This window comes from Caretta caretta, chromosome 6 (assembly GCF_965140235.1).
Source record: "Caretta caretta isolate rCarCar2 chromosome 6, rCarCar1.hap1, whole genome shotgun sequence".
Taxonomy (NCBI): domain Eukaryota; kingdom Metazoa; phylum Chordata; order Testudines; family Cheloniidae; genus Caretta; species Caretta caretta.
In genome coordinates, this window is record NC_134211.1 from 34016245 (window position 1) to 34031510 (window position 15266).

At 38.7% G+C, this 15266-nt stretch overlaps 1 protein-coding gene across 5 annotated transcripts in view; it reads left to right on the plus strand.

The window, feature by feature from the left end:
* Positions 1-10125, plus strand: part of AMPD3 (adenosine monophosphate deaminase 3) — a 64042-nt gene extending 53917 nt beyond the window's left edge. For all 5 annotated transcript variants that reach the window (XM_075129409.1, XM_048852748.2, XM_048852746.2 and 2 more), the window contains exons 12-15: positions 4203-4323; positions 6021-6194; positions 7216-7326; positions 9161-10125. In XM_075129409.1, the coding sequence (XP_074985510.1) occupies positions 4203-4323; positions 6021-6194; positions 7216-7326; positions 9161-9373 (619 nt within the window). In that variant the 3' untranslated portion in view covers positions 9374-10125. The remainder of the gene's footprint in view (positions 1-4202; positions 4324-6020; positions 6195-7215; positions 7327-9160) is intronic.
* Positions 10126-15266: the final 5141 nt, after the last annotated feature.

A 15266-nucleotide genomic window follows, 5' to 3' on the forward strand; every position in this document is an offset into this window, starting at 1 on the left:
CCTCTACTGGAAAAACTCTGGGGTCCCATACAGTGACCTCAGTTTTGTGTATCCTGATTTCAGGGCTCTTCAGAGGGGGCCTCTGATTTCTGTTGGTCAGTTGCCCTGTGGCTCTCAGCTGTCTCTGTTTTTCTGATGTTTCCATTGATATACAGTAGATGGCATCAGTGTATAATAAATTTCTTTAATGCTTCCTTCAGTCAGATGGTTTAATTCATTTAATAGATTGTATTTCATTATTTGTCCTGACTATTCATTGGGATCCTGCTCTTTAAGCAATTTCTCTTAATATTCCGAAATTATACCCTGGCTAGATATCTTTCAACATTCCTTTTTCCTTCTAGTGCCATACAGTTCTTACCACTTCTAGGGTGCAACCACCATTTTCAAAGAAATGAAACAAAATCCCTTACAATCTTTAAATATATAGAACATGAACCATACATTCTTTGGTTCTATCTAGGGCTGTCAAATGATAAAAAAAACCTCGATTAAAAATAGTTGTGATTAATCACAGTTTTAATCACACAGTTAAACAATCATAGAATACACATTTACATTTATTATAAATATTTCTGGATTTTTTTCTACATTTTCAAATATATTTATTTCAATTGCAACATAGAATATAAAGTTTACAGTGCTCACTTTATACTATTTTTTACAAATATTTACACTGTTTGAAAACAAACAAGATATACTATTTTTCAGTTCACCTAATACAAGTACTGTCGTGCAACCTCTTTATTGTGAAAGTGCAATTTACAAATGTAGAATTATTTTTTTTACATAAGTGCACTCAAAAAGTAAAACTTTAGAGCCTGCAAGTCCTACTTCTTGTTCAGCCGATTGCTAAGACAAACATGTTTGTTTACATTTACAGGAGATAATACTGCCGGCTTCTTATTTACAATGTCACAAGAAAGTGGGAACAGGCATTCACATGGCACTGTTGTAATATAAAGTGAGCCTGTACAGTTATTCTGTGCTGTAATTGAAATCAGTATATTTGAAAATGTAGAAAAATATCCAAAACATATATAATAAAATTAAATTGGTATTCTATTGTTATTTAATAGTGTGATTAAAACAACAATTAATTGCAACTATTTTTTAAATTGCTTGCATTAACTGCGATTAAGTGACAGCCCTAATTATATCGAATGCTTTTCACTTAACATCTTTCCAGGCTTACTATAGGATTTGAGATGTTAGAGAAACCAGACAGATTATTCAGAGAGATGTGTTTCTGACTTATCAGGCAAACATTATCAATAGTTTCTAAGTTGGGGTGGAATATATAAGCTTGGACATTTTGATCTCTGGAACTTTCAGGTTTTTGGGTCACCAGACAGGCTGTTCCTAACTGGTTGAAAGCTCCATTTTGTTTTTCCACTTCTTTGGTTCATGTCACACTGTCTGGAGTGGCTCACGACCATGCGTGCCAACCTCAGGGCAGACTGTCAAAAAGCACAACAGAAACCCCAAACTGGCTGTATGTTCTATAATTAGATTTTACCTTCACAATAACAAGTGTGAACTGCACTGTAACAGTTTTACCATGGAGTCACAGATAGTCCCCTTGGGCATGCCAGTTTATCTTTCCACCCAGGCAAGCTGGACTACGTGATGGTTATTTTATACCAAAAATCACAACAATATTCAGATTATTCCCAGTCCCAAAGAACCAATCACTTATCCCAGGTTGATTATACTCATATCTCAAACCAAAGACAACACCTGTAGCTACTCCTGTAACAAACTAATGATTTATTAACTAAAAAAAAGAGTATTATTTACAAGGTTAAAACAGGAAACACACACAAATGTGTTAGTCTTTGGTTTAGAAAGGTAATATAAGCTTCTATATTAAGCAGCTATTTATGCCCTTTAGGGCTGACCCATGCCAAGGAGCATGGGGATCTCTTGCTTATGTTTAGGAATCTTTGTCACTCAGAGTCCAGACAGCATAAAGAGACCTAGTTTCTTCTTGTCAAGGATTTTTATCCTATTCTCCCCAAAGTCCAAACTGATGGAACAAATGTGTCTGTCTGACAAAAGTGGGGAGGGCAATCAACAACATAACCTTTTGATATCTCATGGCTCATTTTGAACCTTTTGATAACCAATGGCTCATTTGGTTTCAAAGGCCCTCTTGTCTGCAGGGCGAGCACTTTATTCTAAATTAACGTGTCTTCTCTTGTTTAGTGAGTTACACAATTATAGAGGTTTACAAAGCAAACACTCAATATAACTTTACACCATGGGATACAGATATTATAAGTAGAATTATTATGTGCAGCATCCTACAAGTATTCCATAAAGTCTAAACATTTAACACACATTCTTAGAATGCTAATATCTGTTTTAACTATACTAACCCACAGGTAAGCCAACATGGTTTCTAGCTATGCATTTGTCGGTGTTCAGAGAGGCCCTGGGCCTTGGCATGAGCTGACACCTGGCAAGCCAGCATCACAGTTTCTATTTAGCATACGAGACAATTAGGTACTCCACACAGAAAGGGGACAGTTACACTTGTCTGTTGCCTGGCCGTGGCTCTCCTTAGCTAGACCAAGAGAGATGGAAGTCTCATCCATAAGTAAAATTATGGGAGTCTTTGGTTTGAGAAATTAACAGAAGTTGGAAAAATCTTTATCAAGCATAAGAGCTTTCCTTTCCTAGGAACTGTGTATTTTAGCTTTAGCTTAATTAATGCTCTCCAGGCAAGGTGTCTCATCTGTTGGCATAGGCCAATTGACTCTCATTGTCCTTAGCTCTGAGAAGAGGCTAAAGTTTGGAATGGTTATAAAGGTGATTTCCAGAAGATAATTAAAAGGGAAGAGACAGAAATTGTCAACACCAAATTTTGATGTATATGGACCTTCAGGTAGTCACTTAAACAGGCACAGAGAGGTTATCTACTGCACTGGTGTAATAATATTTCCCTAACTCACAGAAGTGATGTGAGATTTGTTTCATTATCATTTGTACGGTGCTTTGGGATCCTCCCATGGCAGATGCTATAAACTAACAAAGCATTAGCGTCATTTTAACTTATCATCTTCCAAGCATTTCCTGAGTAACATTTAAAACAGTATTCCCCCTTCCCAACCCCAAACGTTTCTTTCTTTCAGTACACCATAAAATCAAGAAAAACAACAAGAAAAACTCTTTTAAATCTCCTTGAACTTATATCAAACATCTGGCTGCCTACTTGTTGGCTGTCTGTCTGCTACACACAGTCTTTCCTTCCACTATGAATTTAGAAATATTTCACTTAGTTCTCCTACATTCATCCATCTTGTTTTGCGTCTGAACTATTTCTTTTCAGAAAATAGGGGTGTGTGTGTGTGTGTGTATGTATGTATGTATGTATGTATGTGTTGTCTCCCCCCAATCTTTGGGGTTTATTATGGTTCAGAAGATGGTTACTAGGTATATTTCCCAACCTACTCTGAAACAAAATTAATATATGATGTAGATTCCAAAATAACCCTCTGACTGGGGTTTCCTTTTATTACCACAGTAATTAACAAAAATACAAGAAAGTTCAACTCTAGCTTGCCTGTAACTGAATGTTCCTTCCTCAAGACTGCTCAGTTGCCATCCTAGAGCCTCTCCCTCTAGGGAGCCACACTAAACTTCCTGGTATCTTGGCAACAGTAATGATCCACCTGCTTCAATGAGTCAGCAGCACCCTGTTAACCCTGTCTCAACAGAATCAACACCTTTGAAGCAAACATTGGTACCCCATTGCAGAACTATTTTATATTTTTGAGTAACCTGGTAGCATATGCAAAGTTGTCAAAGATGAAATATACCCTCAAATGATTCTATGAGTATGACTTGTAATTAAGATTCCATCCCAGAACGTCTTTATACTCAGCCAATTCAAAAATGTATGTTTTTAATCATTTTCATGTTTTGAGCATCTACAAAGATTAGCAGGTAATTTCAGTTTGTGCAGGGTTTGTTATGGTTTATGGAAGAAATGGTACCGGGTTAAGACACAAGTAATTGTAGTTTAAGCACATCTGAGTCTAGTGAAGTAAAAAATTACTCTTAGATCTGTTTTCCCAAATTGATGTGTATAGTTATTCTTGTGGATATTTTTCAATTGATATTAATGGAACTTACATGCAAAATGGGTGAAAAGACACCAGTTATCTTGGGGTAGGACTTATTTTTAATTTCTGCAGGGAAAGAGGCATGAGTACCTTCCTATTTCGCCCTCATTGTGGAGAAGCTGGGTCCATCACTCATCTGGTGTCAGCCTTTCTGACATCTGACAACATTTCTCATGGATTACTCCTGAAGAAGGTATTGCTCTTGTTCATTTATCATAGTCTTAATTTATTGAAAAAACTCAAATACATCAGACTTATCAATTAATAAAAACACCTCTACATGACCTCTCACCCTCCTGAAGAATCTAGGCAAATATAGAAGATGAAATTCTGGCCACATTGAAGTAAATAGCAAAATTCCCACTGACGTCAGTGGGGACCAGGCTTTCATCCATTAAGAAAATCTTTGTGAAAATAATTGGCCACCGGGTGGCAGATTTGTATCAAGTCAGTAGTCATTCTGGTAAAAATACATCTGTCTTTATAAATGGGGATTTACTTAGGAAGACTGAAATAAGAATCCCTCCATAGTTCACATGTAAATTCTTTGAATTAAAAATAAATCTCTTATGACTATTCTAAGATTAGGAAAAATTGCTTGCATCTCCCCACAAAATGGTTCCCTAAGGCTGATTGGAAATTTTTCATTGAAATGGATTTTTGATGGAAAATTGGGTTTTTGACAAAACCCATTTTTTTATGTAAAGCGTAAGCTTTCCATGGATATTTCAACTTTTTGTTGAAAAAAAAAAACAAGAAATGCCACCGTAATGCTTCGTGGAAGTTGTGGTTTGGGTGCCTCAGGCCCTGCAGTCTCTTTTGGGATAAGTTGCCAAGCCACATCTCCCAAAATTTTTGGTTATGGCCAAAAAGTTTCAGTTCTAGAATTTTTTCTGAAATATTGACATTTTGAAAGGGAAAACATTCTGCCCCTCCCCCAATCTAGTTCTCCTGTAATTTGGCATCTAAAACAAGTTATTTAAAAGAATTCAGAACACAATTGAAATCAGTGGGAACTGCTCGTGCTTAGATTCTGTGAAAATCAACCCACTAACTTAGATGCCTAAATATGGATGTGTGTCTAATGTTAGATACTCAAAACTGAAAATTTTGACCTGAAGTCATATCCTATTAAGTCTTTATTCGGGCTGACAGTCCTAAAATTAGACCCAGGCAGTGTCTTATATTTTGTACACAGTCACTACATTATGCTGTTCTTCTCTTTAGCCTGTCAGCTCTATTCCTGTATGGCCAAGAATGGAATAAACCTGGCAGAGCTGATAAGTGTGGTGCAGTACACTAGTGGGATTACAAGCCCCAAATAGTCATGAATACAGATGAGAATGCATTACATGTGCACCCATATTTATGCCCTCAGACAAATGAAAGCTCCTTCCTTCTGTTCTTTAAACACACACCCCCACTACCACCACCAAATTGACCTATTCTGTGAAGTGGTTTGGATATAATTAGTGTTCTGTAATGTACCTGTGGTGCATCTGAATTTAAGCTCTTTTGGGTAGGGACTCTGTTAGTATGGAACAGAGCTCTCTGACAGAATCATGTACAATCACTAGGCTCGGTAAATAATTGTGTTTTAATGAGAATATTGTCTCAGTGCATCCAAAATGTAGAATATTTGTTGCTTTAAATGCCATTATTTCTTCTTCTTTTTCTTTTTTTTAAAGTTGCATTTAGAAAATATTGAAAAAAATCTGTGAAAAAGTCAAGCCACAAAAGGCAGTTCGGTGCAGACTTCAGTTTTTCTGGTCATAATCCTTCCACAGTCATATTCAACGAGGCTGTTTCCATTTCCTCTGATTGAAAACCTCCTTTCCTGTTATCTCACAGGGTGATTAAATAATGAGTATCTGTATTGTTTTTGTACAGAGTCCAGTTCTTCAGTATCTTTATTATCTTGCACAAATTCCCATTGCCATGTCTCCACTTAGCAACAATAGCCTATTCCTTGAGTATTCAAAAAATCCACTACGGGAATTTCTACATAAGGGACTTCACATTTCCCTCTCTACAGACGATCCTATGCAATTCCATTACACAAAGGTAAGCACAACTGAAAACTTTAGCATGGTTAACAAATTCACCTTAAAGATAAAAGTGGCCTGAAACACTTTATTTCTCGTGGCATAGTGTGTGACACCTCATGTCTTTACATACCTCTCAATGTCCCATACCCCTCATTCCCACTCCTTTGAAAACTGTTTAGTTTCATGGGGAAATTACTAATTGCCAAATTACATGTCTGTACTCCTGCCTCTTCCAGCCACTGGCTCCTCAAGTACAGAGGAAGCTCAAGCGGATGGAGAGCTCCAATGTTTTAGAGGTGGGGTGCCAGGGCAGACCTGTTTCCTTTCTAATGAATGTGGTTGAAGTTTACTGAAAAAAATGTCATTTGAAGTCTCTGAAGATAAACTACAAACTGTTCATTCAATGTTCTGGGCTTGATGCTCTCCTGCTCTGAGTTCCACTGAGTGCAGGAGAGGAGAGAGTGCCTGGAAACTGGTTACAGCTCCCTGATTCTGTGGGCTGGTCTACGCTGTGAATGAGTATGAATTAGAGCAGCCTATGGGCAACTCTAACTTTTGCCCTCTGAGGATCAGCAGTGCTCTAGTCTGCTCCACTCTGCCCTTCCCCTCCCCATCCGCAATGTGGCTACAATACAGAGCAGTTTGTGCAGGAGCTTGCTGCACAAACTTTACACCAGTTGAGAGCTACCCACTGTTGGAGGAATTCTCAGGTGGTCAGTATCTGCCTCCTTGTTGAGTTCAAAAGTGTCAGATCAGAAGAGAGAAACTTTCTTGGTGTATTCATTAAGCATTAAGACTGCAATTTGCAAAGCAACCTAAGGAATTTGGATGCCAATTCCTATGAATTTGAATTAATTAATAGACAAATACATTCACTCTCCAGTAATTGAGTTTAAAACCTAAAAACTTGAAAATTGTGTCCATCTAACAAAATTGTTTAATAAGCATAAGACAGTTTCCTACCTGGAAATGATTACATAGCAGACACAATTACTAAATAGGGTATAGGCTAACAAATCATATTTCTGATGGTACAGGAAGCACTTATGGAGGAATATGCCATAGCAGCTCAAGTGTGGAAACTGAGCACGTGTGACTCCTGTGAGCTAGCAAGAAACAGCGTAATACAAAGTGGGTTATCACATAAGGTAAATTTGGTTTATTGCAAGACACGCGTTGTCATTGCTTGGACTTTTTGTGAATGTAAAGGTATGCAAGGATTAAATGAAATATTTGTGGACTACAAAATGACGTGTGTGTGTGTGTGTGAGATACCTCTGGCTTCAAGGAATTTTCGAGAAAGTGAGATGCTGCATCTCCTTGGAGTTATTTTACTGAGCATATAGTACATTGCTTCCCAGATTAACCTCAAGAGATAGGAGATCTCATTTTCACATCATCTCCTGGGAGCAGGCAGTTACATTTTACATGTATACATACTTGGATTTCTCAGGGGGTTGATGCAGGTATACAAAGACTTTAATGTAATAGATAGTCACTGATTTGACTTTTGGTTCCCTTTGATCTGTGCTGAGTTCATTACAGTGTGAGTTGTCTAGTAGTATACGTGAAATACATTTATGGTCGCACTCCAGTTCTTCATAAGACAGGTGAACATCACACTGCAGAAATCACTCCTAAAATTTGCAACCTTGTTGATAATTTGCTCACTACATGGGAAATGAGCTCTTCTGAAAACCTGACCCCAGTTATGTGTGCTGGGTTCTTGAAAATCTGGCACTGTCTAAAACAATCCTACATGGTTCCTGTTTAGTTCTTTTAAAAAAAAATTATCAGGGATATAAAACATCTTATAAAAAGTCAGTTTGCTGTCTACATTTAAATAGACTAAACAGTAGTAGGTGGACCATTCACTTAACTCTGTGGATACGACAAATTCTTCAGTTTTTTTCTTGAAATAGACTGTATGTTGCAAGAAGATACCAGGGTTTTATCATGATTCCATATATATTCAGTCATTTACTTTTCTTCCTTAAGCCTTTCTTTTTACTGTTGCCTACCCTAATGTGAATGAAGTAGTTGATTCAGATGGGCATTGTCTCTGTGAAGACTTGCTTTAATCAACAGAAGTTATTGGGGTCAATTGCAGGGGTAACTGGGTGAAATTCTATGTCCTTTGTTTTATATAGGAAGTCAGACTAGATGATCTAATGATCCCTTCAAGCCTTAAAAATCTATGAATTTCTCTCCATAAAAGCTATTTTAGAGAAGTTACTTAATCTTTTCTAAGTAGTTATCTCTATCTCTTTGGACCATCCCTTTGAGAAGCTGGCACAAGAATGTCTCTGTGGTGCATATTCCACTGCCATTTTAGCTTGCATCCTCTGGTGGGCTGATGTGACCACTGTCATCATTTTTTCCCCAAGAAATAAAAAAATGGCAACTTGCCAAGGGTATCTAAATCTCTCTTCTTAAACTCCTGAGGTGGTAAGTTCCTGAGGCAAAGCCCTACAAAACCAAAGGGGCTTCCCATTAACTTCAGTGGGTTTTGGGTCAGGCTGTAACAGAGCAGCTTTACTATCATAGCTAATAGAAGAAAAAATATACACATGAGCATGTCACATATTCTGCTCTGATAGAAAGCTATTGTGTAAACCAGCTCATATAAGACCAAAGAACTCTGCTGAGGCTAGTGGCATTAACTTTTTAAAGGATTCTAACTTTAAGTAAAAAGGTAATTGAGGAGAAATGGAAAAACAGATAGGCGGGAAAAAAGCATATCTTGGTTGAACCAACCAGCATTGAACTGCATTGGCAAAGCAGCTTAATACAAGCAAGCTACCTACATAAGAAGAGGGTGAATGGCTAAACATCATAAACTACACGGCCAGCTCATTGTGGGTTCTTTTCACTTATCCTCAGTGCCATTCACTTGAAAAGATGCTTTTACTTGTAGTAAAAAATCAAAAGTAATTTAAAACTGATTTTTCCATAATGCTTTAAACTTTATTTTGTTCCCAGGAAAAACAAAAATTCTTAGGGGTAAATTATTATAAAGAAGGGCCTGCAGGAAATGACATTCGAAAGACAAATGTGGCACAAATCCGAATGGCTTTCAGGTATGAGACACTGTGTAATGAGCTCAGCTTCCTGTCTGACGCAATGAAATCAGAAGAGATTACAGTTCTATCTAAAGAGTCACAGCACCAAGAAACAAGCCAGTCTTCCTCCTGACCCTGTGCATTTACCATCTGCTTTTTAATAATGAATCTGTGATTGACAGCTGCTGAGATACAACTGTTTGAACAATACAGAGAAAAGTATATATGGGAGATGGAGTTAAACAGTGTGTGAAGTTATTTTCTGTTGCATTACACTCTTTAATGTAATATCAGTTTGTACATGCATTAGGCTATGTAAGACTGCAGTAAACACATGTCAGCTGAGAACTGTGCATCATTTATGCTGTATACTGCGTTTTAATTGTGCTTTGCAGTGTGGTTTTAAAACCAATCATATTAATAATGCTTGCATCTGTGATCTATAGTATTCTACTGCAAACACAAGATGCATGATGACAGCAGATGCTGGTAGTAAACATGCACCTGTTTTTTGTCATGACAGTTGTCAGTGGCAGTCATACCAAACAGCATTTTTAAATTTAGCCCTTGGTTAATTAGCAGACTGTATGATGCACGCAATGATGAGCTCACTTTCATTATGGAAAATATTTGGAGACATTCTCCAACCTGTACATAAAGTATTCAGTAATGATCTTAGAAACAAGATGTTACCAGATAACAATTGCATATCTTTTTCATCATTATGAATTAGTTAAAACAGTTCCATCATGTCATTATCATCACCCAGTATTTTGGGGTGAGTGTGAAAAATAGAAGCTTACATCTTTTTGCTAATGAAAAAGAAAATTGTGTGAAAATGATGACTGTACATCTTAAACATATAATAAAATGACTTTTCAAACATTTTTAGCTTCAATATGAAAGCACTGCCTTGAAAATGGAGAACAGCTTTTGATTACAAGTTCCTCAGAAGAAGCTCCTTCCCATTTTAGGATGTAGGGATGGAAGAGACCTCACAAGGTAATCTAGTCCATGCCCTGCAACCCAAGACAGGACTAAACATACCTTGCACATTCCTGAGAGATGTTTGTCTAACCTTGTTCTTTGTGTGATCAGATGAGGATTCCACAATCCCCTTAGGTAGCCTGTTCCAGTGCTTACCTTGTAGTAGAAAGTTCTTCCTAATATCTAACCTGAATCTCCTTTGCTTCAAAGAACCCTTTTAATATATACCTGATATGAGACCGCAGAAGTTGATACATGCCACTCATCTGCATTACTGTGTCATTTCTTTTCTTATCTATTTCACTCAAATGTTAGTGGGGCAGTTCTTGCCTGGTTGCATCATCTCCTGTATAACAATGGGCTCTTTAGACTAGCAGAGAAAGGTATAACACAGTCCAATGGCTGGAAGTTGAAGCTAGACAAATTCAAATTGGAAATAAGGCATACTGTTTTAACAGTGAGAGTAATTAACCATTGGAACAATTTCCCAAGATGCAGAGAGAGGGAGTAAAATATCAGTTCAGAACACTTTTCTGGGTATCCCTTGATTGTTTTCAAGAATAGTGTTCTGTTATTTTTATTGGTGCTATGAATAAACCATATTGATTATTTTCAGCTGAAATTCCCCCCCCTTGCCAATGCACCAAATCCTTTTATCATCATACAAATGCTATTTATAATATCATTAAATGAAGTAATTTTTTTTTTACAAACTGACTGATAAATCTCAAAGGAGGTCATAGGATTGTAGATATGTAGGGCTGGAAGGGACATCAAGAGGCCATAAAGTCCAGCCCCCTGCACTGAGGAAGAACCAAGTAAATCTAGACCATCCCCTGAGAGGTATTTGTCCAACCTATTCTTAAAAATCTCCAATGATGGGGATTTCATAACCTACCTTGTAGGCTTATTCCAGAACTTAACTACCCTTATCATTAGAAAGGTTTTCCTAATATCGAACCTAAAGCTCCCTTGCTGCAGATTAAGCCCATTACTTTTTGTCCTACCTTCAGTAGACATGGAGAACAATTGATCACCCTGTCCTCTTTATAACAGCCCTCAGCGTATTTAAAGATTGTTATCGGGTCCCCTCTCAGTCTTATCTCAGGATTAAACATACCTGTTTTTTTAACCTTTTCTAATAGGTAAGGGTTTCTAAACTTTTTATGACTTTTGTTGCTCTCTTCTGGACCCTCTCTTCAATTTGTCCACATCTTTCCTAAAGAGTGTTACCCAGAATTGGACACAGTACTACCTTTGAGACCTCACCAGAGCCACATAGAGTGGGACAATTACCTCTCCATCTTACATATGACACTTCTATTGATACATCCCAGAATTATATTAGCTTTTTTGCAGCTGATTGCATTGTTGAGTCTTATTCAATTTGTGATTGACTGTAACCCCCAGATCCTTTTCAGTGGTACTGCCACCTTACCACTTAGTCCTATTTTGTAGTTGTGCATTTGATTTTTTCCCTTCCTTGTACTTTTCTTTATTCAGTATCATATTGATTTCAGACCAATTCTCCAATTTGTCAAGGTTGTTTTGAATCCTTTCCTCCCAAGTGCTTGCACCCCTCCACCGTTGATGTCATCTGCCAATTTTATAAGCACACATCCCACACCATTGTCCAAGCCATTAATGAAAATATTGAACAGCATTGGATCCAGGACTGACCCTGCAGGACCCCCCCCCCCCCCAACTACATCCTCCCTGTTTAACAGCAAATCGTTGATAACTACTCTTTGATTATGATCTTCCAATCACTTTAGTAATTTCAGCTAGACACATTTCCCTAAGTTGCTTCTGAGATCATCATGTAGGACTGTATCAAAAGACTCACTAAAATCAAGATGTCACATATCTACTAGGCCAGTAACCCTGTCAAGGAAGGAAATTAAGTTGGTTTGGCATGACTATTTTTTCACAAATCCATACTGACTAGTACTTATAACCTTATTAATCTCCAAGTACTTACAAATGTATTGTTTAATAATTTGTTCCAGTAGCTTTCCAGGTATTGAAGTTAGGCTGACTGGTGCATAGGTCCTTGTTGTTCCCCTTTTTAAAGATAGGTACCATATTTGCCCTTCTCAAGTCTTCTGGGACCTCACCTGTCTGCCAGTTCTCAAAAATAATTCCTACAAGTTCTGATATTGCTTTAGCTAGTTCTTTAAGTACTTGTGATGGGATGGATTCCCCACAGTAGCCCTGCAAGAACTGAATTAAGCCAGGTGGGCCTAATCAGCTAATCAGGCTGCAAACAGGAGATTTAGGCTGGAAACAGTTAAGTAAGGACAGGCTCATTTATGCAGGAAGAGGGGCTATTGCTGGGAAAAGCTGCAGGGAAATAGGCTGCAGTCACTCTCTGAGTGAAGGGAGTTAGAGGCTGGCAAACCCAGAGAGGGGGGAAAGTCAGATATGTAGGAAGGAGCCCAGAGAAACAGCAGCAAGAGATGGGACTGTGGCTGCTTGTTATAGGGCCCTACGGCTGCAACCCAGGGTGAGCTTGGGTTCCCCTACCAGCCACTGAGGAATGGCAAGGGCACTGGAGGTGCCAGCTGGACAACAGGTCTAGAAAAACTGAATTCCCCACAAGGAGAGGACTCTAGTCATCTGGTCAGAGAGGAAGCTACAGACCTGGGAGCAAGCAGGGCAGCAGAGCAAGACAGGACAGGAGAAGATAACAGGGAGAGCAAAAGCTGGTGGATCTAATCCCACCCAGGATGGCCAGCAGGAGGTGCCACTGGTGTTCTTCCTACATCACACTCAAATCATTTGCAGGAAGGTTCTCTAGGTTCTTATACAAGCTACGTAAGTGCGATAGGAGTACTTAGGTCCACAGCATACGTCTCTGACCTGGCTCTAGCAAAGCTTTCCCATTGTGTACTTGCTTTGTTTGACAGATTAAGGTACTCACTCTGCCAACAGAAAATAGATGAGGAGGTTGCCCAGGGCTACCTCCTCTTAATTTAGTGCCACTGAAGTCAAATATACTGATTTACCCTGCTTGAGAGTCTAGCCTTATTTAAGAGTGGTTCTCAACAAGGAGTCTGGGGCCCTCTGGGTTTCAAGGAGTTCATCAACTATGGCTAGCATTAGATTTGCTAGAGCCCAGGGCAGAAAGTCGAAGTCCTGCCAGAGAGGACTGCAGCCCAGGGTCCTGCCACCTGGAGCTGAAGCCAAAGGCTGAGCAACTTTGTGTTGCCTCCTGCGGTGTGGGGCCCTGGGCAACTGCCCTCCTTGAGACCCCCTAACATCACCCCTGGCTTTTATATGCAGAAAACAGTTGTAGCACAGCTAGGCCATGGAATTTTTATAGCATGTTGGGGGGGGGGGGGGGGCAGGAGCTCAGAAAGAAAAAGCTTGAGAACCCATGATTTAAAACATACTTTCAAAGACTGTACAAGACCCAAAGTTTGTAATTCATACAAAATGTTTAAAAATGAGTTAAGGTAGTTGACAAAACAGAAAACTAATTACTTTCTACATCTCATTCTACCTGAAGTAAAGAACATTCCTTAACTTAAAAGGATTTTGTTTACTTCAGCAGGAACAGGGCAAGAGTCTATCAAATACATTAGAGCAATAAAAATAAGTTCTCTAAGATGTAAACAAAAGCTTCCATAACATTCCTCTACTTCTCTACACAACAAGCAAATAAGAGATATGGATTTGGCCTGGACCCATCAATCCTAACTATACTAAAATCATGCATCTAATTTCCCCAAACACTGTGCCCTGCAAATTACCCACCATATAATAGTGTACATGGGGGGATAATAGCACAGTATAACACTCCTTTCCATGGTCCCAAGTGATCTGAATGTGGAGGACTCTCCTACAGCTGGATTGCCTAGTCTTCCTCTAAAAAGTCTAAGGGTGTATGTTGGAAGTGCAAGTCCCATCAGTGTGGGCTTGAGCTATGGGGACAAGAACATATGGCAAAGCCTTAAGGAGTGCAGGTTTTGGGCCAAAAGTCCCTGCTTGTTTCTCAAGAGTGAACAATGTGCAACTGAACTGCATGAGACCACCTATCTGGCGTTAAGAGATCAAATAAACCTTCAACTAAGAGTCTTATTTCACATTTCATAATGGGTATGTGAGGCCATGTACTGTAAGTCAGTTTTCTTATATTGCCAGCACTAGCTCACAGAAGAATGAGGGGTAAAGCTCCATGTAAGGGCCTGACCTGGCAAGTTATATGCTTCCATCCCCCCAGAACCGGCAGTTCAATATTTTAACCTTTAGAACTTACTGGTGAGCCTGTAAGTGCATACAACACACTAAAGAAGTGCACTTCAGAGAGGCTCAGAGTCTGGGTCAACTGACTTGGGCTTGCTGGGCTGCTGCTACAGTGCTAAAAATAGCAGTGTAGATGTTTGGATTGGAGCAGTCTCTGACACCTGGTGAAGGGAGAGGGTCTCAGAGTCTGATCTGCAGCCCTAGCCTGAACATCTCCATTGCTATTTTTAGCCCCATAGCATGAACCCCAGTCAACTGATCCAGGCTCTGAGACTTGCAGCCAGGGGATATATATATATATTTTGGTGCATGTGGATGTCTCTGCAGTCATATTATGCTGATTTACATAATATTTACAGCAGTTGAGGAAGTAGCCCACAGTATCTGAATTGATGAAAGATGACAATACTGGTAAGATTAATCTCTAGTATAGATAGCAATAAGACCATCTACACAGCAGATCTCATCATGCTAAATTCTAGACTTCAGAAGTTAAATTCCAATAGCTGGAAGGAAAGTTGAATTGCAATTCTAAAGTTCTCTCTTTACCAATTTATAAGAAAAAAGGTGTGAAAATGATCCTCATCCCATGGCCGATCCACTTACAAATTAACCGTTCAAGCTAAAAGCTTGTGGTGAATTTTATTTAAGAGTTTAGGCACCTGAAAAACCCAAATTGTGAAAATGAAAAACCACTACTGCAGTGGTAAGTATATACTGAAATATGAAAAGGGCCCAAATATATCAACTTACCCTCATTGCACAGACTGTGTATATTTAAGAGTTTAATG